The sequence below is a fragment of the Oncorhynchus keta genome, chromosome 16 (assembly GCF_023373465.1).
Source record: "Oncorhynchus keta strain PuntledgeMale-10-30-2019 chromosome 16, Oket_V2, whole genome shotgun sequence".
NCBI lineage: Eukaryota > Metazoa > Chordata > Actinopteri > Salmoniformes > Salmonidae > Oncorhynchus > Oncorhynchus keta.
Genome location: NC_068436.1, coordinates 5,848,388 through 5,874,881, shown reverse-complemented (window position 1 = coordinate 5,874,881; position 26,494 = coordinate 5,848,388). Strand labels below are relative to the sequence as shown.

The 26,494-nt window shown below is 41.8% G+C and overlaps 1 protein-coding gene across 2 annotated transcripts; it reads right to left on the bottom strand.

The window, feature by feature from the left end:
• Nucleotides 1-1,539: 1,539 nt before the first annotated feature.
• Nucleotides 1,540-26,494, bottom strand: tacr3l (tachykinin receptor 3-like). Of its 2 annotated transcripts, XM_035789190.2 has the most exons (5): nt 25,347-26,494; nt 14,007-14,195; nt 11,407-11,557; nt 7,216-7,412; nt 1,540-6,955 (listed from the first exon to the last, which is right to left on the bottom strand). In XM_035789190.2, the coding sequence occupies exons 1-5, from the start codon at nt 25,712-25,714 to the stop codon at nt 6,637-6,639; spliced, it is 1,224 nt and encodes a 407-aa protein (XP_035645083.1). In that variant the 5' UTR covers nt 25,715-26,494; the 3' UTR covers nt 1,540-6,636. The 2 variants fall into 2 exon arrangements, with proteins under 2 accessions (XP_035645083.1, XP_035645084.1); XM_035789191.2 differs by lacking the exon at nt 1,540-6,955 and having other exon boundaries at nt 7,212-7,412.

Sequence of the window (26,494 nt, the reverse complement as noted above, 5' to 3'; positions counted from 1 at the left end):
CTGCCTAGAAGTCCAGCATCCCGGAGTCGCCTCTTCACTGTTGACTTTGAGACTGGTGTTTTGCGGGTACTATTTAATGAAGCTGCCAGTTGAGGACTTGTGAAGCGTCTGTTTCTCAAACTAGACACTCTAATGTACTTGTCCTCTTGCTCAGTTGTGCACCGGGGCCTCCCACTCCTCTTTCTATTCTGGTTAGAGACGGTTTGCTCTGTTCTGTGAAGGGAGTAGTACACAGCATCGTATGAGATCTTCAGTTTCTTGGCAATTTCTCGCATGGAATAGCCTTCATTTTTCAGAACAAGAATAGACTGACGAGTTTCAGAAGAAAGTTATTTGTTTCTGGCCATTTTGCGCCTGTAATCGAAGCCACAAATGTTGATGCTCCATATAGTCAACTAGTCTAAAGAAGGCCAGTTTTATTGCTTCTTTAATCAGAAAAACAGTTTTCAGCTGTGCTAACATAATTGCAAAAGGGTTTTCTAATGATCAATTAGCCTTTTAAAATTATAAACTTGGATTAGCTAACACAACGTGCCATTGGAACACAGGAGTAATGGTTGCTGATAATGGACCTCGGTAAGTCCTATGAAGATATTCCATAAAAATCAGCCGTTTCCAGCTGTAATAGTCATTTACAACATTAACAATGTCTACACTGTATTTCTGATCAATTTGATGTTACTTTAATGGACAAGAAACGTGCTTTTCTTTCAAAAACAAGGACATTTCTAAGTGACCCCAAACTTTTGAACGGTAGTGTATCTGTTAACATCATCCATATCTCCAGGGCACTATTTGTCCATGACAGTTTCTCTGGGGCACTATTTGTACGTGACACTGTTTTTTTGGGGCACTATATGTACGTGAAACTGTTTCTCCAGAGTACGCGAGTTTCTTATTTTCAGTCCATCCAACAGTTATTAGGGAGGGAAAGTTACTTTTTGAAATCCACTGAGACACATTCATCGCTCATCAAGAACTTAATGAGACCACTGAAGACACATTTCAGTTGAATGCATTCCATTGTACAACTGACTAGGTATCCCTCCTTTCCCTTTCCCTTTCCTTTTCCTGTGCAGCAACGTCAATCCGTCTCCAGATGGAGAGATAGAAGCATACCCGACATCAGGCTGTAATCATGGATGACACACTGACACTCTCTAGGGGTGTATTAGTGTAGGGGAGAGCTTGTTGGGAGGGCCACTGTAGTGTGAGCAATGATTATAGGGGAGAGCTCGTTGAGGGCCACAATAGCATAAGCAATGATTATCTATGGACTGGTGTGAGTGAACATTGTGTTCGAAATACAGTAGTATTGCCTTTGCACTTTAAGAGCTTCTCGAAACGGATCTCAAAAACGAGTAGTGCTTCACAGTCCAAACGGACCTCTCAGATATGTCATTTGGGGCAGTTTGGAGAAACATCACCCAGGTTGCTGTCATTTCTTGAACAGTGAATAGATCAAGTGAACGATGAACACCCTGCAAAATGGTGCAACTGTTTAAAGTAGGGATTGAAGATGGTGTTAAATCACAAGCATTGGTCAGCAAACACCTTTATTCAATCAATGCATACTCACACAGTAGCCAGAATAGGCAAATAGACTAGAGGCATTCTGTAATTGAAAAATTGCAGTTTCAACAGTTATTTGCACAATTTATATACTTTGGTACATTCATGAATATGCAAGCTAGCATGGGTTTTACGTCAAGTGTCTGTGTATGAAAATAAATTGCTTGGTACCAAATGACAATTATGAGAAAATACAAACATTATCCAAAATGCTGGAGTTTGATTGTGGTGTAAGTGAGCCTCTTTAAATTAATCTAAACATTGCAATATGCACACTGCCTTAACAAGCCAGTAAACACTATTCCATGGGGATAAAACAGGTATTGTTTTGTACATGTGATTGAACTGTGCACCCATCAAAGCTGCACAACATAAACCTGAACATTTCTGACTATGCATTGCAGTAGCTGAACCTACAATATTCACTATAATTGAGGTAAACATTGTATTTTTACCGCTGTTACGTTTTGGCAAAAATATGCACATTTTAATACTAATAAATCTTAAAAAGCATTACTGTACATTCATATGGGCAGAGAGAGAGAGAGGAATGTGAGGAAGATGGAGAAAGAACCTTCATATCTATACTGCTGATTGAGTATCTCATTCCAAAATCATGGGCATTAATATGGAGTTGGTCTCCCCCTTTGATGCTATAACAGCTTCCACTCTTCTGGGAAGGCTTTCCACTAGATGTTGGAACATTGCTGCGGGGACTTGCTTCCATTCAGCTATAAGAGTATTCGTGAGGTCGGGCACTGATGTTGGGCGACTAGGCCTGGCTCGCAGTCGGCGTTCCAATTCATCCCAAAGGCCAGTCAAGTTCTTCCACACAGATCTTGACAAACCATTTCTGTATGGATCTCAGTTTATGCATGGGGTCATTGTCATACTGAAACAGGAAAGGGCCTTCTACAAACTTTTGCCACAAAGTTGGAAGCACAGAATCATCCAGAATGTCATTGTATCCTGTAGCGTTAAGACTTCCCTTTATAGGAACTAAGGGGCCTAGACCGAACCATGAAAAACAGCCCCAGACCATTATTCCTCCTTCACCAAACTTTACAGTTGGAACTATCATTGGGGCACGCAGCGTTGTCCTGATATCCGTCAAACCCAGATTCATCCGTTGGACTGCCAGATGGTGAAGCATGATTCGTAACTCCAGAGAACGTTGCCACTGTTCCAGAGTCGAGCTTTACACCACTCCAGCCGATGCTTGGCATTGCGCATGGTGATCTTAGGCTTGTGTGCGGCTGCTCAGCCATGGAAACCCATATCATGAAGCTCTTGACGAAGTTATTGCGCTGACGTTGCTTCCAGTGTCAGTTTGGAACTTGGTAGTGAGTGTTGCAACCGAGGACAGGGGTGTTTTACACGCTACGCTCTTCAGCACTCGATAGTCCTGTTCTGTGAGCTTGTTTGGCCTACCACTTCGCAGCTGAGCCGTTGTTGCTCCTAGACATTTCCACATCACAATAACAGCACTTACAGTAGCTCTAGCAGGGCAGAAATTTGATGAAGTGACTTGTTGGAAAGGTGGCATCCTGTGACGGTGCCATGTTGAAAGTCACTGAGCAGTAAGGCCATTCTACTGCAAATGTTTGTCTATGGAGATTGCATGGCCGTGTGCTGGATGGTAACACCTGTTAGCAACGGGTGTGGTTGAAATAGCCGAATCCACTAATTTTATGGGGTTTTGTGTATATAATGTACAAAAAAAGTAGGGGCGTGGATCAGAAAAACAGTCAGTGTCTGATGTGTCCACCATTTGCCTCATGCAACGCAACATCTCATTCACATAGAGTTGATCAGGCTGTTGATTGTGGCCTGTGGAATGTTGTCCCACTCCTCTTCAATGGCTGTGCAAAGTTGCTAAATATTGGCGGGAACTGGAACACTCTGTCATACACGTCGATCCAGAGCATCACAAACATGCTCAATGGATGACATATCTGGTGAGTACACATTTTATTGTGGCCTTTTAAAGGGTTCAACTCAGTATTCGGTAGGTGTACCTAATATTTGGTGTAATCAATGTATCAGGGGAGGCTGCTGAGGGGAGGACGGCTCATACGAATATCTGGAGCAGAGCGAATGGAATGGCATCAAACACATGGAAACCACAGGTTTGGTGTATTTGATACTGTTTCACTGATTCCGCTGCAGCCATTACCACGAGCCCGTCCTCCCCAATTAAGATGCCATCAAACTCCCGTGCAGTGTACAGTTGAAGTCGGAACTTTACATAAACTTAGGTTGTAGTCATTAAAACTCATTTTTCAACCACTTGACGCATTTCTTGTTAGCAAACTATAGTTTTGGCAATTCGGTCAGGACATTTACTTTGCACATGACACAAGTAATTTTTCCAACAATTGTTTATAGACAGGTTATTTCACTTATAATTCACTGTATCACAATTCCAGTGGGTCAGAAGTTTACATACACCAAGTTCACTGTGCCTTTTAACAGTTTGGAAAATTCCAGAAGATGATGTAATGGCTTTAGAAGCTTCTGATAGGCTAATTGACATAATTTGAGTCAATTGGAGGTGTACCTGTGGATGTATTTCAAGGCCTACCTTCAAACTCAGTGCCTCTTTGCTTGACATCATAGGAAAATCAAAAGAAATCAGCCAAAAATTGTAGACCTCCACAAGTCAGGTTCATCCTTGGGAGCAATTTCCAAACGCCTGAAGGTACCACGTTCATCTGTACAAACAATAGTACGCAAGTATAAAAGTATCAATATCCGCAGTAAAACGAGTCTTTTTCAACATAACCTGAAAGGCCGCTCAGCAAGGAAGAAGCCACTGTTCCATAACCGCCATAAAAAAGCCAGACTACAGTTTGCAACTGCACATGGGGACAAAGATCATACTTTTTGAAGAAATGTCCTCTGGTCTGATGAAACAAAAATAGAACTGTTTGGCCATTATGACCATCGTTATGTTTGGAGGAAAAAGGGGGATGCTTGCAAGCCGAAGAACACCATCCCAACCGTGAAGCACGGGGGTGGCAGCATTATGTTGTGGGGCTGCTTCACTGCAGGAGGGACTGGTGCACTACACAAAATAAATGGCATCATGAGGCAGGAAAATTATGTGGATATATTGAAGCAACATCTCAAGACATCAGTCAGGAAGTTAAAGCTTGGTCTTCCAAATGGACAATGACCCCAAGCATACTTCCAAAGCTGTGGCAAAATGGCTTAAGGACAACAAAGTCAAGATATTGGAGTGGCCATCACAAAGCCCTGACCTCAATCCCATAGAAAATTTGTGGGCAGAACTAAAAAATCGTGTGCGAGCAAAGGAGGCCTACAAACCTGACTCAGTTACACCAGCTTTGTCAGGAGGAATGGGCCAAAATTCACCCAACTTATTGTGGGAAGCTTGTGGAAGGCTACCCAAAACATTTGACCCAAGTTAAACAATTTCAAGGCAATGCTACCAAATACTAATTGAGTGTATGTAATCTTCTGACCCACTGGGAATGTGATGAAATAAATAAAAGCTGAAATAAATAATTCTCTCTACTATTATTCTGACATTTCACATTCTTAAAATAAAGTGGTGATCCTAACTGACCTGAGAGTGGGAAGTTTTACCAGGATTAAATGTCATGAATAACTTGCCGTATTTTGTAGTACAATACCAGAAGGACCTATATTGCCAATTCACATTACAGTGATAATCCCACTACACAATAAATAACTGCAATATCCTTTCACTGGGATTAGTGTGTGTGTGTATGTGGGTGCGTGCACCCGCACGTGGGTGTGTGTGCACGCCCGTCCGTGCGAGTGTGTGTGCATATGCATACGTGTGTGTGCGAATGTGTGTGATAAGGTGACGAGACGCTTATCAGAGAGAGGGAAAGGGAGTACTGGCATGTTTATGTAAGAGCCCTGAGCTCTGGATTAAAGGTCTTCATGGAATCAAAGAGATGGATGGGTGGGTTTTTATCCCCCAAAAAAGCTCTCAGATTGTGTTTTAATACGGCACCATTTCCCATGATGATTAGTTTTAGTACACCGTACTTCACAGTACGTCTCGGTGAAATACTTTCACGTTGATGGCTGAATGTGTCTGTGCATGTCTTTGTGTGTGCGTGTGTTTGTCGGCGTTTATCCCTCAATGACTAAAGTGCTAACAATGGGCTTAACCACAGTAAGTATACACCACGGTATATCACAAAAGCAAAGACCAATCCTCTGCTTACATAAGACATATATCTCGTACATTTAAAAAATAAATGGCACTGTACGATTCCTATAACGACAAAAGCAGCTTATGAGAGAAATGTCAATAACAAAATGGAACATCCTATCGTTCTCATTTATCCTCAGGAAATTGCAGGCTGAAAGAGAAACACTGAATAATCTGATCTTGCCCCAGGTGCCTCTCTCTCTCTAAAAACAATAATACAATTTCAGGACATACAGTCCACAGCTATTTCAATCTGTGGGGTATCAGTCTGCAGAACTGATGACAAGCTGATAAAGGGTGTATGATTATGGTACAGAAAGACACATTAATAAACCGTCTGTGTGCAACAACTTTCCCATTTCATTATTATGCGTTATATATATATATATGCCCAACCTCCAACCACTCCTAACATTCCTTCAAGGGGAGTCTGCCTGAGTAATAGATGCATGCCCACACTGGTAAACTACTGGTAAGCTCTGCCTTCATTGCTTAGTCCAGATGTCACAAATCTGCCCGTCGAGACAGCAGCCTACCAGATGTCCAGTCAGTGTCATGAGGGGGGTTTGGAAATGAGAAAAGGCAGAAACAAATGATTTTCGAAAGCTAAGCAAAATACAAATCAAATCAAAAGAATCTCACTGCATCAAGCCAGCAGAAAATACTTTATACAGAACAACCGCGTTTGCAACAAACTCACATGAAATACTTATGCTTGGTAAAATAAAATGAAAATCTAAAGGCTTTTGCTTGGAATCTTTGAGGGAAGTTCGAGAAGGCGAAATGTTGACAACGACTTTCCAAACCACTCGTGAACACTCTAGAATGTGGTCGTGGTCGTCATAAACATCTCAGGAGAACTGATCGTCGGCCACATCATCGGGGTCACTGTAAAGGTTGGACTTGGCTACCGCCGGTTGGTTGCCATGGTTACCATGGTTATCTCCGTTAACACTGGCATTGCCATGGCAGCTGGAGACTGCCTTTTTGATGCTGTGTTGGCGATTGTTGGTGCTGTTGGTCCCAGTGTTCACGCGGGAGAGGGTGCACATGCTGCCCAGGTGGCCGGATCGGTGGCGGGTGGTATTGTCGCGCAACTCCAGCTCGTCATAGCTGGATACCCGGACGAACGGGCACCAACAGAACGCCCGCTTGAAGCCCGCCCGGAACCTGTATCCAAACCACAACCCAAACCAGACGGATGAGTGCATTGTTAGATTTAACATTTGAGAGGTGGCTTATGAATTCTAAAGGTACACTGGTAGCTTTCTCATCTGGTCTTATCCATCTAGCCAGTGGTTACCTAGGAACAAAGTAGGAACAAAGATAAAAACATTTTTAAACGGAAAATATAAATGAGTTATGGGTAGGGCTTATCTTCATCGTATGCTTTGGTGCCTTCTTAACAGTGCCCAGGTGCTGGATCCTACCTGCTGTTGAGGCAGCAGTAGATGATGGGATTGTACATGGTGGAGCTCATGGCCAGCCACATCACTGACAGGTAGACCTGCTGGATGGACTTCCACCTCATCAGAGCCTTGTTGAGTCCCGTCACGATGAAGTAGACGTGGTACGGCAGCCAGCAGAGGGCGAAGGTCACCACCACAATGATCATCATCTTCACCACCTGGGGGTTAGGAAGGGGATAGTGGGAGGATGGGAGGAATAGAGCGACAGGGATGGGGGAGGCAGGGTGGAAGAGAGGGAGGGGGAGAAAGCAATGAGAGAAAGAGAGGAGAGAATAAGAACATAGGAGTGAGAGAGAGAAAGAGAGGAAAAAGAAAGTACGTTGTCTTTATTCTGTGTAGCTCTGAGACAAGATGTCGATCAAAAAAAATCAACATTTGGACGGCCACTTCATGTTAGGTTTCACAAAGTGCCCGATTCTGAGATGGACAGAATGTGTGACGCTCAATAGATTCTCACAAGCGTGGGCACCATGATTGATTCGTCCTCAGGTTGGCATTTTCATTCCGTCCTAGAAGCGACAGCAGTTTAGGATATACCTTTTTCATAACGACAACACCTTTCAAAAGAGCCATTCACAACAACCTCAAAATATAATTGCTTCATTTACACATAAATGGTCAGGACTACCATTGCTGGTCCAACGGTGTGATACATTTGAGATTGTATTCCATATCCTGACGATCTAGAGCCAACACGAAGGAAGCAACTCACTTCAAAGATCCTGTGAATTCCATGAACTGATTGTGTCACTTAAAATCCTCGAAGAGCATTTCGAAACTTGAAATCAGATCGGGATTCTCAAAAAGTGTGTACTTTGTTGCCTTGTATGGGGGAGTTGTGACAAATTTCATCTGATAGAATTGGACTTTTGTCTCTTTCTAGACTACCCGAAAATCAAAGCTCACGCCTGGACAATGCAAACTGCAATTTGTCCGTCTTGTCAGCGAGGAAGATCTTTGTCCATGTATCCTCACGGTTGTGTTCACTATTGTGTTACTACTGTGTCATCACTATAGCAGGTACGGTAGATCATCTCATGATATAGGCTGCATTCCGAACACTTAAAAGACACACCCAATCCCCTCAGCCCTCAAATTAAGTGGACACTTCTGATAACGTCTGACGACTATTTTTCTTGCAGGACAAGGGGCGAGGGAGGAAGGAAGGAATGATTTTGTAATGGACCGCCCTTGCCCGGAAATTCGTCACTCGTTCATCCCGCAACGATTATGTTTTCAGCCACCGGTAGCTTGTGGTTGCATTATATGCGCGACAGTCAATTGTGATTGCATGTCCTACTTTTATTAACTATATAATTATAATTAATATACGCCTACTGTATGATAGCTAGCCAATGAATTAGCTAACTGACGTTAGCCTGCCTAGCTGGAACATCTGAAGAAGGAAAATGTTTTATTTCTACTTTTTCCAAAAGCTAACCGAAACAAAAACAATATTACTTTTACCAGACGTGTTTGTGCATTAGTAGCACAATTTCTACCTTATTTACATTTGTTTTTTACTTACACTTGTATGTCGACTCCATATTGACGTTGAGGTTTTAATTTCGGCTGACTTTTCTTTGCGGATGTATAATCACCGCGAATTGAATTATGGCCTGAAGTGAACATAATTGTACACTCAAACTCGATCAAAAACGAGGGCTGAGGGGCTTACGTTGCGAACTTCCCTTGTTTGGCCAATCGTTTGGACCGACGTCAACGATGGTGACGGGGATTCCCCCAAGGGCATAAGGCGAGGGTAAGTGGACGAGGGTGTGTATTTTATCAGTTTGAAACTCAGCCAGAGTCTCATCAAGTGAACTATGCTCACAATGTCATGTGACAAGATGGCTGCCAGCCCATAGAGCATTAGTGATCGTGATCTCCAATGAATGGTCAGTCTGTCCGTCAAACAGTCTGAGCTTAAAGAAACTCCCCAAAGCCTTTCATATAGATTCCATTCTGTCACTTTACTCGTTAGATTTAACCTTCATTCGCTAAAACCTTTGAGATTCTCCATTGAGCATGCCTTTTAGTCTAGCACTAGGCTTAATCTGTGTCTGGGAAACTAATGTACAGTGACGTTGCATGCAAAGCACTAAATGGTGGGAAAGGCTTTATATTCCCATTTAACGTCCCACAGATGTAGACATCCTAAAGACTTAGATTTAACCACAGTATGTCTCTGGGCTTGGTCATGTTTATGCTAACATCAGGAATATTGACTTGCATTGGTTATGGGCCAAGAATGCAAAAACAAGTTTGCATTTGGAGATAGTGGCCATGTAAACAAAAACAAAGCATGGATTGCTCTTTTACCTTGAGCATAGACTGCTTACAGGGTAAAGGAAACTAATATGTCATTTGGCCGAACTATCCTTTTAACTACTACTAGCTGTATACTTCAGCCTCTTGATCAAGTGATCGATCAAGCTGTCCGTTACCTTGTTTATGAACAATAACAATTAGGATCTTATAAATCAAGGATCAACTAGCAATGTGGCAGAAAGCTTATGAAGACGTGTCATCTCTTTGGTATGTACAGTGTGTCTGGGACACTGAGTCCAATGACGAGCAAACGGTGTCTGGTAGAATCCTCTCCGGAGCTACATAAAGCAGGAGAAAGGGTGTCCATGACGCTTGACATAGCAGGTCACAGGTAGTTGACGCGAGAGCACTGGTGGTCTGCTGAAGAAGTCACAGCATGGGTCAATTGAGCTGGCTGGGAACAGATCGCTGACCTCATTAGCAATTACTTTTAAACTAACCACCGAATAGGACCTGACGGTATGACAATGGGTGACGTTCAGCCTAATGAACCTCTGTCAGCCCTCGTCTAACTTCGGTTAAAATGGGTTTGGCAGGGACTTAATTGGCTAATCCAGTAAAAAAATTATACTGTCATTTAGCGGACGGTTTTATCCTAAATCAAACCCACTGAGGAATTGGATCTGTGTATAAGTGCAAGGTTAACTAACCCTCCATCACTGCATTGCTCAAACTAAATCAAATGAAATCAAGTTTATATGAGGTGCATTTCACGACAAAAACTAAAAACAATCAAAAAGAGAACCAGTTCTGAAATAAGACAAGAGCAAGTAACAACACTAAACATGTGCTGGTGCCGAGGTCAAATGTCAGGCAGGATCACAGGCTACATCACCGGATAAATCACTGTAAACCAATACGGTTTCATGGCCTCGGCTATCTGTCCAAAACAAAGAACCAGGTGTGCTGATCCCCCGTAATCTGAGTGTAATCCTCATGAATAAAACAATTACAACCCAGAAATACAGTCTGGGTTTACTCACAGGGTGTCCTGGAATAATCCCAATAATTCCCATATCTAGACCTGTCGGATTGGCCGTTGCCTCTCTATAATCTGACCCACATCTGGCCTAATAGATGTTAGTCATACTGGTTCACATTACCTGAATCCTTATGGATAACTGTGGGGACCAGGGTCCATATATATGAACCATCTCCGAATAGAAGTGCTGATTTATGACCAGTTTTGCTTTTTAGATCACAATGAATGAGATAACATGGACAGGGGGAACCTGATCCTAGATCAGCGCTCCTACCCGGAGACGCTTGATACATACGGAGCCTGGACTCCAATTCGAAGATCAATGATGAGATACACTGTGTCCAGGTAATAGAATGCATTGTCATCTCTAAAGAGGAGACCAATCTCTGTTGTTTGCCTGCATAACGCTGGATTACCTGATGGGTAGCCAAAACCAGTGGGGAATACAGAGAGATCATTGTGCCAATGTACAGGGTCAGATATTCATTTCAATGGTATAGCTACATCAATTATTGTAATGACAATGTATTGGGTCAAACACGGATAAACCCTCAAATCCGCCAGAAGCGCATTTTCAGTTTATTATTTATTATTATTGTTTGCAGAAATTATTTTCCCATCCGCATTTTTAAAAGGCCTACAGTATTCTACTTCTCACACCAAATGAACGGGAGAAAATGAAACGGAGACAATTGGGACGTCTCGTGACCGTGCCAGTTAAAATGACTGGCTGAATCTACTGCATTCAATTAATGGTTGACACGTTGGTTGACAAATGGAATACACATGGCTTTACCAAAGGACGTTGTGTGTATAATGGAGTTGTATTTTTGCGTTACCTTCCTCTTGGCTGTGAGCTGGCTGTGGTAGTTATCTGATGCTTCCCCCGGGATCTCTCCTCCCCACAGCGTCACGCCCACAATGGTGTAGGTGATACCCATCACCACTAGGGGCAGCACGTACACCAGCACCGTCACAATGATATGATACCTGTTTACCAGAGAAGAATAGATAGCTGTCGGGAAGGAAAAGCAGAGCATTCCTGTGAATGTAAATGGAAAAACATGGTAATTCTGCAAATTATATTTAATCTAATTCACATTTATATGCATTAGTCTAGGTTGCTCTCTTCGTTAACTAGTCTGCATTGGTTGTCTGTCTATCTATCTATCTCTCTAGGCTAGCTGTCCTGTGTGTATGAAATTCCTCTACTCATACGGACTGACATTCCAATTACCCAATCACCACCCAGTTCTCCAGAAGTGGGACACTCACCACCTTATATTAATTAACCTGTATGCAATCAATGTGGCAACCTGACAAACTTTCAGTTAATTCCAGTTGATACAAACAATTATTCAAGGATGCGTTCACGGAACAAAAATATAAAACGCAACGTGCAACAATTTATACGATTTTATTGAGTTACAGATCATATAAGGAAATCGTTCAATTGAAAGAAATTCATTCGTCCCTCATCTATAGATTTCACATGACTGGAAATACAGATATGCATCTGTGGTCACAGATATCTTGAAAAAAACGTTATGGCCGTGGATCAGAAAACCAATCACTATCTGGTGTGACCACCATTTGCCTCATGCAGCGCGACACATCTCCTTTGCATAGAGTTGACCAGGCTGTTGATTGTGGCCTATGGAATGTTGTCCCACTCCTCTTCAATGGCTGTGAGAAGTTGCTGGATATTGGTGGGAACTAGAACACGCTCTTACACGTCATTCCTGAGCATCCCAAACATGCTCAATGGGTGGCATGTCTGGTGAGTATTCAGACCATGGAAGAACTGGGACATTTTCAGCTTCAAAGAATTGTGTACACATCATTGGGACATGGGGCCATGCATTATCCTGCTGAAACATGAGGTGATGGCAGAGGAGGAATGGCACGACAATGGGCTTCAGGATCTATGTGCATTCAAATTGCCATTGACAAAATGCAATTGTGTTTTGTCCGTAGCTTATGCCTGCCCACACCATAACCTCACCGTTACCATGAGGCACTCTGTTCACATCAATGACATCAGCAAACTGCTCTCCCACATGATGCCATACACACGGTCTTCCATCTACAGTTGAAAACGGATTAATGCGTGAAGAGCACACTTCTCCAGTGTGCCAGTGGCCATCGAAGGTGAGCATTTGCCCACTGAAGTTGGTTTGGACGCCGCAATCAAGTCAAGACCCTGATGAGGACAACGATCAAGCAGATGAGTTTCCCTGAGACGGTTTCTCACAGTTTATGCAGAAATTCTTCAGTTGTGTAAACTCACAGTTTCATCAGCTGTCCAGGTGGCTGGTCTCAGACAATCCCGTAGGTGAAGAAGCAGGATGTGGAGGTCCTGGATTGGTATGGTTGCACATGGTCTGCGGTTGTGAGACCGGTGGGACGTACTGCCAAATTCTCTAACACGACGTTGGATGTGGCTTATGAGAAATTAACATTTAATTATCCGGCAACAGCTCTGGTGCACATTTCTGCAGTCAGCATGCCAATTGCATGCTCCCTCAAAACTTGAGACATCTGTGGCATTGTGTTGTGTGAAAAAACTACACATTTTAGAGTAACCTTTTATTGCCCCCAGCACAAGGTGCACCTGTGTAATGATCATGCTGTTTAATCAGCTTCTTGATATGACACACCTGTCAGGTGGATGGATTATCTTGGCAAAGGAGAAATGCTCACTAACAGGGATGTACATTTGTTTTGAGAAATACACTTGCTGTGCAAATGGAACATTTCTGTTAACTTTTATTTCAGCTCATGAAACATTGGACCAACACTTTACATGTTGCATTTGCATTTTTGTTCAGTATATGTTTGTGCTCCTTTATCGTGTACATTTGATTTGAGCACGTTTTCTATGATTGTCTATGCGCCATTATTGATCGTATTATTTGTTGGTATGTAAGTAACTCCATTGCCTAAGTAGGTTTGTTTGTGTAGATATTACTTAGATCCTTTTTCATATTGTAGATACTATTGAGCTTTGAGTATTTTTGGAGGTATGTGCTTTTGACTAGTGCCTGTATAATTGGCCAGGTTATTTGCCTTACATCAGGGCTCTCCAAACCTGTTCCTGGAGAGCTACCCTGTAGGTTTTCAATCCAACCCCAGTTGTAACTAACCTGATTCAGTTTTTCAACCAGCTAATTATTAGAATCAGGTTCGCTAGATTAGGGTTGTTATGAATACACTGGGAATTAGCCCATTTGAAGTGTACCTCCAACTCCCAGTGTTCTTATCAATACACAACCACGGTAGCCCACACCCAAACCACCAGCAGCAAGTTCACCTCAATATACAGTTTCATTACCAATCAACCCAAAGCTGTTTTCAGATCTGCGAAGATGAACAAGAGGAGGTGAGTTAAAGGAACCCACTTTAGACTATTGAGATGCACCCAGAGTGTCTCACTCACATGAAGGAGTCATCTGATGACCGGGGCCAAGCCACGTAGCAGATTGTCCGGCGGGGCAGGATGCGGATGGTGGAGTAGAAGCAGAGGGGGAAGGCCAGCACCACGGCCAGCGCCCAGATACACAAGATCACCACCTTGGTGGCTGTGGCCGACAGCCTGGGTTTCAGCGGGTGGATGATGGCCATGTACCTGCAAGGGTGTCAAATCAAATCAAGCGTTATTTATACAACACATTTTAGACGTGAATGTGACGCAATGCGCTTCACAGGAAAATACATTAATAAAAAAAACAAATCAAAATATATTTTTATGGTTGAGATTCTTCAAAATAGCCACCCGTTGCCTTGATGACAGCTTTGCACACTCTTAGCATTCTCTCAACCAGCTTCATGAGGTAGTCACCCGGAATGCATTTCAATTGACAGGTGTGCCTTGGTAAAAGTTCATTTGTGGAATTTCTTTCCTTCTTAATGTGCTTGAGCCAATCAGTTGTGTTGTGACAAGGTAGGGTTGGTATACAGAAGATAGCCCTATTTGATAAAAGACCAAGTCCATATTATGGCAAGAACAGCTCAAATAAGCAAAGAGAAATGTTATTCATTCATTACTTTATTTTATGACAGGAAGGTCAGTCAATATGGAACATTTCAAGAACTTTTAAAGTTTCTTCAAGTGCAGTCGCAAAAACAATAAAGCGCTTTGTTGAAACTGGCTCTCGTGAGGACAGCCACAGGAAAGGAAGACCCAGAGGACAAGTTCATTAGTTACCAGCCTCAAACATCAACTGTTCAGAGGAGACTGCGTGAATCAGGCCTTCATAGTCGAATTGCTGCAAGTAAACCACTACTAAAGGACATCAATAAGAAGGAGAGACTTGTTTGGGCCAAGAAACACGAGTAATGGACATTAGACCGGTGGAAATCTGTCCTATTGTCTGATGAGTCCAAATTTGTTTTTCAACAGGACAATGACCAAACACACCTCCAGGCTGTGTAAGGGCTATTTGACCAAGAAGGAAAGTGATGGCATACTGCATCAGATGACCTGGCCTCCACAATCACCCGACCTCAACCCAATTGAGATGGTTTGGGATGAGTTGGACCGCAGAGTGAAGGAAAAGCAGCCAACAAGTGCTCAGCATATGTGGGAACTCCTTCAAGACTGTTGGAAAAGCACTCCAAGTGAAGCTGGAGAGAAGGCCAAGAGTGTGCAAAGCTGTCATCAAGGCAAAGGGTGGCTACTTTGACTAATCTCAAATATAAAATATATTTTGATTTGTTTAACACTTTTTTGGTTAGTATATAATTTCATATGTGTTATTTCATAGTTTATGTTTTCACTGTTATTATACAATGCAGAAAATTGTAAAAATAAAGAAAAACCCCTGAATGAGTAGGTGTATCCAAACTATGGTACTGTATGTTCACAGTTTCAGCCCCCCCCCAGGGTTCTTTGGAAGGCTATTCCAGAGGCTGGGGGCATAGTAACTATAGGCTGCCTCTCCATACCTCTTGGTCCTGGGCTTTGGGATAGTTTAAAGGTCAGTGCCAAAGGACATGAGAGACCTACTAGGTACATAACTCAAAAGCATGTCTGATATGTATTGGGGCGCACAGTTGTGGATTGATTTAAAAACCAATAGAATAATCTTTAAATTAATTCTTAAACTCACAGGCAGCCAGTGCAGAGACTTTAAAACTGGTGTAATGTGTGCTCTCCGTCTGGCCATCCTGAAGCGTTCTGTATGTTTTGCCGTTGGCCAATGGCTTTCTTTGGTAGACCAGACAGGAGAGCATTACAGTATTCAAGCCTGCTTTTAATAAAAGCATGGATGAGTCTCGCTGTATCAGCCTGAGAGAGAAACGGCCGTACCTTGGCAATGTTCCTCAGGTGGTAAAATGCTATTTGGTCACATTCCTAATGTGTGATTCTAAGTTTAGTTCAGAACCTAAAGTGATACCTATGTTTTTACCTGGTGTTTTATCTTATTTGACCGTGAATTAAAATATGCGGCCAGATTCTGTGTGCTTTGGCTCCAATAATAAGTACCTCGTTCTTATCTTGATTTAGCTGGAGGAAGCTGTGAACCATCCAAGTATTTAAATCACTAATACAGTCTAATAATTTATCTGTGGAGCTAAAATGCTCTGGTGACACAGAAGTGTAAAGCCGTGTATCGTCTGCGCAGCAGTGAAAATCAATGTTGTGCTTTCTGATGACGGTGCCAAGGGGCAACATATAAACTGAACAGAAAATCAAACCTTGTGGAACACCACATGGGATATGTATGAGTTATGTTCACTAAGGGTGATAAAAAAGCTCTTGACCGGTTTAAGAGGTCCTAAACCAATTTAGAACTGGACCGGAGAGACCAACCCACACCCAAGGACAGAGAGCTGTTCAGCATCTGGCTCTCAGATCATTTGCCACTTTATCTTAGGCTGTCTGTGCTGTGGTGGGCAAGAAAACCAGATTAGATTTTTTTTAGTAGTTTAAAAAAACAATTTCTCCAGAATTTTGCTTAAGAATGGAAGGTTGGAGATTGGCTGATTGATTTGTTTAAAACAAATTTGTTTTGGCAAACCCATTCCCTAATATTCTCCAAATCTCCTTGTAAAGCTTGCTGTACCTGTTGAACCGATTGTCTTGCTGCATAAATTGTAGTATCATCTGCAAATATAGTAGCTTGACTTTCAGCTAAGGCATAGGGAAGGTCGTTGGTATATATAAAGAAGTGGCCCAAGGCAGCTGCCCTGCGGTATTCCACAGTTTAACACATGAGGGGAAGAAAATGAACCATTGATATAGGTTGACTGTTTCCTGTCAGTTAGATATGACTGTACCCATTTCAATGCCACCTCCTTAAAACCATAATGCATTAATTTTGTCAAAATTATTTCACAATCCACTAAATCAAATGCTGCACTTAAATTTAAAAATAGTTCACCCACAAACTTGCCATTATCCATAGCATTGAGCCACTGGTCAGTCATGTCAACCAATGCAGTGGTAGTGGAATGGTTTTTGCGATAAGCATGCTTATTGGCTGTAATCAGATCATTCTTTTCCATGTACTCCCATATTTGGCTCCTCACAATACCCTCCAATATCTTACTGATTGTACGGAGTAGACTAATTGGTCGACTATTGGCAGGAGTAATGGGTTCTTTGCAGTCTTTCGGAATAGGACACAGTATACATTTGCAAACATCCCCTTTTCCAGTGACCAATATATCCCAGTGGAACTGCAATCTGGGCAGCAGCACAGCGAAGCAAAAAATTGCCCATGAGACCATAACCTGTAGATTTACCATCAGGTAATGACTTCAATAGGTTTAACACCTCCTCCACCGACACCGTTTGCAGACTAAAAGAGCAGATCTTGTTGCTCATAATATGATCATCAATCCATTGGACAATAGCTTGTTTGGAAGAGTGTATGTTTATATTGTTGCTCAGTAAATTAATTTTCTTTTTAAAAAAAATTGCAAAATGATTGGCAATATCAACTGGTTTTGTTATTATTCTCCTGTCAACCTCCACACTAGATGGGCATGATGAGATAGATGTACCAAGTAAGCCCTTAACTGTGTTCCAAAACAGTTCAGAATCAGAATCATTTTTACAATCAGTAAAAGCATTGTTGTAAAATAACTTTTTTTTCTTTCGATTCAATTTAACTGCATAATTACGTAATGTTCTATAATTCTGTTCATCAATTTCTAATTTTGACATGGCTGCCATATTTCTTTGAGAAAAAGCCTCAGCCAGTTCATCATCAATCCATGGAGATGGACGGGCACCAACTGTACTCTTTCTTATAGAAGCATGATGGTCCATTACCTCAGTGAGCAAATCAGTAAAACATTCTGTAGTGTGATTTAAATCATCCTCTAGAAAAATCAGCTCCCAGGGTACAGCAGCCAAATCATTTAGAATTAATTAAATGTTTTAACATTTCTCTTGACCACAATCCTAGGGGATTGCTAAGAGCTGAAAATTGCTTAGAGCTGAAGAATCTAGATTACTTTTCTTCAGAACGGTTTCACCATAGCAGTTTTTAGTGCAGTGGGGAAAGTGGAGTGAGTGATCAACAATAGCTTGTACTTCTTCAGATATGTAATTAAAAACTGTTTTGAAGATTGTGGTGGGTATAGGATCGATAAGGCAGGTTGTGTTGTGATATCACTTTCCTGAGCATGTCTGTGTCAACCAGGGGAAATAACTCCATAGTGCCTTTGCGTGGTAGGCTAGGGCACATATCATCCCACTTCTCATCAGGTCTTGCTTGACTGATACCCAGCCCAATGTTTTCTTATCTTATCTCTGAAATATGCCACAAACTCATCACATTTAGATGTGGAGGAAAGTTCATGTAGTTTTGCGGCGGTAGGATTTATCAGCCCATCAATTGTCAAGAATAGCACTCTCAAATTATTCTGATAATTAGTGATCAGGTTAGAGAAATGAGCTTGTCTGGCATTTCAAATCGCCTTGATATATGCCAAGTTGCTCTCTCAGAGTAATGGACCTGCAACTTTGACTGTCTCGACTTCCGCTCTGCCTTTCTACAATTTATCTTACATTTGAATGTTTCCTCACTCCGTTTGGATGTGGCCTTTTTCAGACTTGCTGGAGCTTTGGCATCAATGACTGCCCTTAATTTGCAATTCAAGTTATCAACTACAGTTGAAGTTGGAAGTTTACATACACTTAAGTTGAAGTGATTAAAACTCGTTTTTCAACCACTCCACAAATTTCTTGTTAACAAACTATAGTTTTGGCAAGTTGGGTTAGGACATCTACTTTGTGGATGACACAAGTAATTTTTCCAACAATTGTTTACAGACAGATTATTTCACTTATAAATCACTGTATCACAATTCCAGTGGGTCAGAAGATTACATGCACTAAATTCACTGTGCCTTTAAACAGCTTGGACAATTCCAGAAAATTATGTCATGCCTTTAGAAGCTTCTGCTAAGAAAATTGACATCATTTGATTCAATTGGAGGTGTGCCTGTGGGTGCATTTCAATGCCTGCCTTCAAACTCAGTGTCTCTTTGCTTTACATCATGGGAAAATCAAAAGAAATCAGCCAAGACCTCAGAAAAGGTCTGGTTCATCCTTGGGAGAAATGTCTAAATGCCTGAAGGTACCACGTTCATCGGTACAAACAATAGTACGCATGTATAAACACCATGGGACCACAAAGCTGTCATACAGCTCAGGAAGGAGACGCTTTCTGTCTCCTAGAGATGAATGTACTTTGGTGCGAAAAGTGCAAATTAATCCCAGATCAACAGCAAAGGACCCTGTGAAGATGCTGGAGGAAGCAGGTACAAAAGTATCTATATTCACAGTAAAACGAGTCCTATATCGACATAACCTGAAAGGCCACTCAGCAAGGAAGAAGCCACTGCTCCAAAACCACCATAAAAATGCCAGACTACGGTTTGCAACTGCACAAGGGGACAAAGATTGTACTTTTTGGTTAAATGTCCTCTTGTCTGGTGAAACAAAAATAGATTAATGACTTTTCGTTATATTTGGAGAAAAAAGGGGAGGCTTGCAAGCTGAAGAACACCCTCCCAATCGTGAAGCACAGGGGTGGCAGCATCATGTTGTGTGGGTGCTTTGCTGCAGGAGGGTCTGGTGCACTCCACAAAACAGATGGCATCATGAGGCAGGAAAATGATGTGGATATATTGAAGCAACATCTCAAGACATCAGTCAGGAAGTTCAAGACATCAGTCAGGAAGCTTGGTCACAAATGGTTCTTCCAAATGGACAATGACCCCAAGCATACTTCCAAAGTTGTGGGAAAATGGCTTAAGGACAACAAAGTCAAGGTATTGGAGTGGCCATCACAAAACTCTGACCTCAATCCTATAGAACATTTGTGGGCAGAACTGAAAAAATGTGTGCTTGCAAGGAGGCCTACAAACCTGACTCAGTTACACCAGCTCTGTCAGGAGGAATGGGCCAAAATTCACCCAACTTATTGTGGGAAGCTTGTGGAAGGCTACCCAAAACGTTTGACCCAAGTCAAACAATTTCGAGGCAATGCTACCAAATACTAATTGAGTGTATGTAAACTTCTGACCCACTGGGAATGTGATGAAAGAAATAAAAGCTGAAATAAATAATTCTCTCTACTATTATTCTGACATTTCACATTCTTAAAATAAAGTGGTGAACCTAACTGACCTAAAACAGGGAATTTTTACTAGGATTAAATGTCAGGAATTTTGAAAAACGGAGTTTAAATGTCTTTGGCTGAGGTGTATGTAAACTTCCAACTTCAACTGTAAATCATCACAAGAGGAAGGCAGAATAGGGGATGGTGTATTGTTCATACACTCAATAAACTTCGGAGGTAAGATAGCATTTTTTATAATGTGTTCAGTATTACCCTGCGCTATCGGCAACAAGAACATAAAAAAATACACCGTGGTGATCAGATAAAGCAACATAAACAATAGAGGATTTATCAATAGTTAGCCACTCGGTAATAATCAGGTCCAGAGTAAGGCCACAGTTATGGATGGGCCCAGTAACATGTTGGATAAAGTACGTAGAGATCAAAAGATTCATCAATTCAATGGCCATGGAGTCACTCTCTTTGTCAACATGAATAAAAATTATTGTGTTGGGCGATTTTCAATCATAGTTCTCAAGGACAACAGAACAATTCTTCAGAGAAATCAGTAAAAAATAATGCGGGGCAGTGCTTTGGTGGCCTAGACAGGGTTATAGCCAGCACTGGTGGCTGACATTTAAACAGTATAGCAGAATGGTCAAAATACCCAAAGTCGTCAAATGAAAAGTCCTTACAGCTTAGAGCATTAGTAAAAAAAATGGAGGCTGTACGCCCCACCCTTTTCCCCTTTTCTGATAGAGTATGGAAAGCTGTAGGGGGAGGCTTCAATAAGAGCGGCCCTACAGTCTGAAGACATGTTTCAGTGTGAAAAATGCAATCATCTTTGCGCTCAGTAATGAGGTAATTCACGAGAAAGGTTTTACTAGTGATTGCTCTCAGATTTAAACGTGCCATATTCAATGAGTATGGACCACTCTGCCCCTGGGGCATCTGCCGTGAGGTAACCAATGAAATAACAACCACTTTTTCCCTCTAAACTATCAGAATGGTAAGATATGACACGCGGTGTTAGAGGAACATGAAGTAGGTTACACACAATAACCATAGAGCCATTTCTACAGGACTTGATATACTTTCCAAGTCCTCTGTTGCTTATTCTGACAGGGAGGACTGGAGCACTACCAGACCCTGTTCATCAGTCTCTAAAACAGCCTCTATAACCATTCAAGAGGTCACGAGGTCAGTCAGGGGGTGAAAGCAAAGACGGTGGATAAATGAAGATGTCTTACTCAGGCCGTTTACCAATGAAAAACATTGTCACAGTTTACTAAACTGTGTGTGTGTCTCCCATAGACACCAATACGATCGAACTTGGGTCTGGTCTACTTAGTTCAGTGACTGTATAAGGACCCAGTGATATGTCTCGCTTCCGTCTCCGGTGAAAGGATATTACGTCAAAGTTCAAAGGTCATGGTTGATTTGGTATTTTATTCCGCCATACACTGCTTGCTTTAGAGGTTATACTTTTAAACATTTTTGAATAGTGTACACCATAACTACAGTTAATGAATACCATTTAGTATGCAGGACCCACTGGGCACACACTGGTTGAATCAATGTAATTTCCATATAATTTCATTGAAATTAAGTTGAACCAACATGGAATAGATGTTGAATTGACATCTGTGCCCAGTGGGAAGTGTCTTATTGTACAAATGCATTCTTTATAAGCTCTCATTTAGACAAATATTTGGCGGTGGCTGTGTTGGATCAAACATAAAAGCGACAAAAAAAGAGGATGAGATGCGAGTATTGTTTCTGTCTCACTGGAGAGTGTTGTGGAAAGTGTTGTCAAACATTGAGGCCTCCATTTTCCGAATGTGAGTTAAACAAGCTCTTCTTGACAAAAGCCAGAGACCAGGTTGAAATACTACGATGTCAAATCAAACAGTAACTAAGATACCAGCGGGAGCGGCCACCATTAGGATAGTAATATGTGTGTGTGTGTCTGTGCCCAATTTCAGATTGCTTTAATATGTAGTATCTCAGGTACTCAAAACAAAGGATGCCCCATGTGGAGCAAGTTATGAAGTTATGATTGACTCTTAGACTCTTCCCAGTCTATCTTTAATTGGATCCAACACTGCTGTTTGTTTGGTTTCCAGCATACAAAGATTCCATTTCCCCAGAATTGACTGCTGTCAGGTTTCATCCTCAGACCTTACCTTACCTTTCCTTTTCTTATCTCTCTGTCTGTCTGCTTGTCTCTATGTGTGTGTGTGTGTGTGTGTGTGTGTGTGTGTGTGTGTGTGTGTGTGTGTGTGTGTGTGTGTGTGTGTGTGTGTGTGTGTGTGTGTGTGTGTATGCGTGTGCATGAGAGTATACCTGTGCTGTGTGTGTGTGTGTGTGTGTGTGTGCTCTGTCTTTGATTCTGTGTATCAAAGGCCCACAGTAGGCCTATAAGTGGTCAGGTCGTGGTCATGCCCATGCAGGTGCGGATTAACTCCTTTGACTAACTTCAAAGTCAGATGAAAAGAGATGTTGGACTGTAGTCCTACTGTGCAACACAACTTGTAAAGGTATAGAGTTGACCTCCAGACACCTGGGGCCTCATTTATTTCTGTTTTGATGTTAAGGTTATAAAACTGTCATAAATAATGCACTGCGCCAAATTATTAGCAGGCTACCGTTATTTGATTGAATTCTCACGCCCTGACCTTAGTTATCTTTGTTTTCTTTATTATTTTGGTTAGGTCAGGGTGTTACAAGGGTGGTTGGTTTAGTTTTTGTATTGTCTAGGTGTTTTTGGCCTGTCTAGGGTTTTTTGTGTATCTATGGGGTTTTAGCATGTCTAGGCATATGTAGGTCTATGGTGGCCTGAATTGGTTCCCAATCAGAGACAGCTGTTTATCGTTGTCTCTGATTGGGGATCCTATTTAGGTTGCCATTTTCGTTTTGTGGGCTATTGTCTGGGTAGTTGCATGTCAGCACTCTTGTTATAGCTTCACGTTCATTTTGTTAGTTTGTTTAGGGTTCTTCGTTTAAATAAAGAATGTATTCATATCACGCTGCGCCTTGGTCTCCTCATTATGAGGAACGTGACACATACGTTTTAGTGTTTGTATTAGCCTACCATTATTATAATTCCTGTGCATCAAACACCTCAACTTTCCTCAAAATAGCAATATTTGCTTGCAATACAGTTGATCAACCACTAGAAGTTCTGAGTATGCATGGTCTTAAATATGCATGGTGATACAGTTGAAGTCGGAAGTTTACATACACCTTAGCCGAATACATTTAAACTCAGTTTTTCACAATTCCTGACATTTAATCCAAGTAAAATTCCCTGTCTTAGAACAGTTAGGATCACCACTTAGTATTAGAGTGATTTATTTCAGCTTTTATTTCTTTCATCACATTCTCAGTGGGTCAGAAGTTTACATACACTCAATTAATATTTGGTAGCATTGCCTTGAAATTGTTTGACTTGGGTCAAACGTTTTGGGTAGCCTTCCACAAGCTTCCCACAATAAGTTGGGTGAATTTTGGCCCATTCTTCGTGACAGAGCTGGTGTAACTGAGTCAGGTTTTAGGCCTCCTTGCTTGCACAATGTTTTTCAGTTCTGCCCATACATACTATGGGATTGAGGTCAGGGCTTTGTGATGGCCACTCCAATATCTTGACTTTGTTGTCCTTAAGTCATTTTGCCACAAATTTGGAAGTATGCTTGGGGTCATTGTCCATTTGGTAGACCCATTTGCAACCAAGCTTTAACTTCCTGACGGATATCTTGAGATGTTGCTTCAATATATCCACATCATTTTCCTCCCTCATGATGCCATCTCTTTTGTGAAGTGCACCAGTCCCTCCTGCACCAAATCACCCCCACAACATGATGCTGCCACAACCGTGCTTTTTGGTTGGGATGGTGTTTTTCAGGTTGCAAGCGTCCCAATTTTTCCTGAAAAAATAACGATGGTCATTATGGCCAAACAGTTCTGTTTTTGTTTCATCAGACCAGAGGACATTTAGCCAAAAAGTACGATCTTTGTCTCCATGTGCAGTTGCAAACTGTAGTCTGGCTTTTTTTATGCCGGTTTTGGAGCAGTGGCTTCTTCCTTGCTGAGCGGCCTTTCAGATTATGTTGATATAGGACTCGTCTTACTGTGGATATCAATACTTTTGTACTTTTTTCCTCCAGCATCTTCACAAGGTCCTTTGCTGTTGTTCAGGGATTGATTTGCACTTTTCGCACAAAAGTACGTTCAACAAGAAATTTGTGGAGTGGTTAAATGAGTTTTAATGACTCCAACCTAAGTGTATGTACAATTCCGACTTCAACTCTACACACTTTCCCCATCAAGTTCAAAATGGCAAAATACCAACTTTTCTAGGAAAACTGGCATACGCGAGATTTAATATTTTTCCTCCAAATGCACCTTTGATAAATAAGGCCCTGCGATGTTTCGCCCCGAGAAGAAGCACAGCAGGGTAAATCCAGTGTGTGCGAGTGTGTGTACACGCTTGTGTTTGCATGTGTGTTGGTGTGAGTATAGCTTTCATATAAGCATTCTTGGCACTTAAAGCCATTATTTCACTGCAGGTACTCCAATTTAAATGACTTAATCAGCACGTACCTCCACAATGATAGGTTGGCTGCACAGTGGAGCTCATTAGAAGAACTCTGGCTCTTTTATACACAAACTGAGTAATGAAATGCTTGATCAAATCCTCAAGAAGTGTTTTCTAATGTTGAATGCATCCCAAATGGTTAGATTGGTTAGATTAGTGGATTTAAAGCTACATTCAGTTCATTCTCGTTTTGACAGAATGTAAGGAGAGGGTTGGTTTCCCGTGTGTGTGTGTGTGTGTGTGTGTGTGTGTGTGTGTGTGTGTGTGTGTGTGTGTGTGTGTGTGTGTGTGTGTGTGTGTGTGTGTGTGTGTGTGTGTGTGTGTGTGTGTTAATAACCTGTATCCATACATAGCATGCATAACAGGCTATTATGATGATGTATGAAAATGTTGACATCTGACCAACATCAGGTGTCTTGTTATACCATTAGGCCTACCTTTTTCAAATTTGATTTAAGGGGTTTGGTTATAGAATCAGTACATTACATGAAACCGGAGTAGCATTAAACAAATACTAACAAATTGTCACATTTCATATAAAAATAAATTCACCAAATGTAATAGAATGTGTGAAAATTAAGTTGATGTCTCCAGAGCTCACCTGTCGACCGCTATTGCGCTCATTGAATAGATGCTTGAAAACACTGCTGTGACTGGGAAAAAGTTGTGGAACTTGCAGTATGATTCTCCAAAGTACCAATTGCCGTGAGCAGCATATATGAAATTAATCAACGTGTTGAACGCGGCCATTGAGGCGTCAGAGAAAGCCAAGTTGAGTAAAAAGTAGTTTGTCACGGTCCGCATCCTCTTGTGCGCCAATACGATCCAAATCACTATCAGGTTCCCAAAAACTGCCACGGCGAGCACAAGGCTGTACGCGACCGACCATAGCACGATGCGCCAAGGCGGTTGTACAAACTGATTTGTAAAGGTCCTAGTTGTGTTTGATCCGTTGTTTGCCGCAGCCATTCCTCTAGTCACCCTGCCGATATTTACTTGGATTCAATGCCTGGAGGTGGTAGCCGTTGAATTGGCATACACCTTCGCAGCGCACCAAAACCCGCAAGTGCTCTGCTCAATACGGTCACGTTAAGTCCCTCTTCATTTATATTGCTGTTCCGGTCACTACAGGGCAAACGCGTTTGGGAGACAGTCGTAACAAAATGTCTAGTGACAACTCCACTAAATAATTGACACTTGAAGAGCACGGCACTTCTGATCTATATGATAGAGTACTTCTCAAATAGGCTACCGATAATATTCGAACAGTTCTTTGGAAACAGAGATTATTCTTTGTTTTGCTACGCATAAGTGAACGTATCCTAGAGCTCTGAGCAGCAGTAGGATCCAAAGGGATGGACTGCGCTGAGTCGTGCGCTGAACGCGCTGCGCGTGTTCCATTCAATTCTTTCCGTCACACTCCCCTCCCCTTTCTAATAACAACCTGTCATTCACTTGAACTGTAGATCAATCAGCTACGCTTTTATACAAATGAGACATAAACATATGGCAAGCATGGAATTTGATGGCGAGTCACTTATAAGTGCCTTACATAATCACGATGAACGACATGCACGTATCAGGCACCGATTAAAGGCCTGCAGCATCTGTTGCCTCCATTGACTGAGTCGCTAATTTCACTCATGGTACATCTCCGTGATCAAAGGGCCTTTGTCATTGTCACTGCAAGTATTGAAAATATACCTTTATTGACTAAGTTTACTAAACAGTCATATTTGATAAATGTGT

Coding starts and splice junctions, on each gene's coding strand:
- tacr3l (XM_035789190.2), bottom strand. CDS start 25,714: ATGGCTGCGGCAAACAACGGATCAAACACAACTAGGACCTTTACAAAT. Junction 7,413..11,406: donor AGCTCACAGCCAAGAGGAAG/GTAACGCAAAAA, acceptor CCTAACCCCCAG/GTGGTGAAGATGATGATCAT. Junction 6,956..7,215: donor TACTGCTGCCTCAACAGCAG/GTAGGATCCAGC, acceptor GTTTGGATACAG/GTTCCGGGCGGGCTTCAAGC.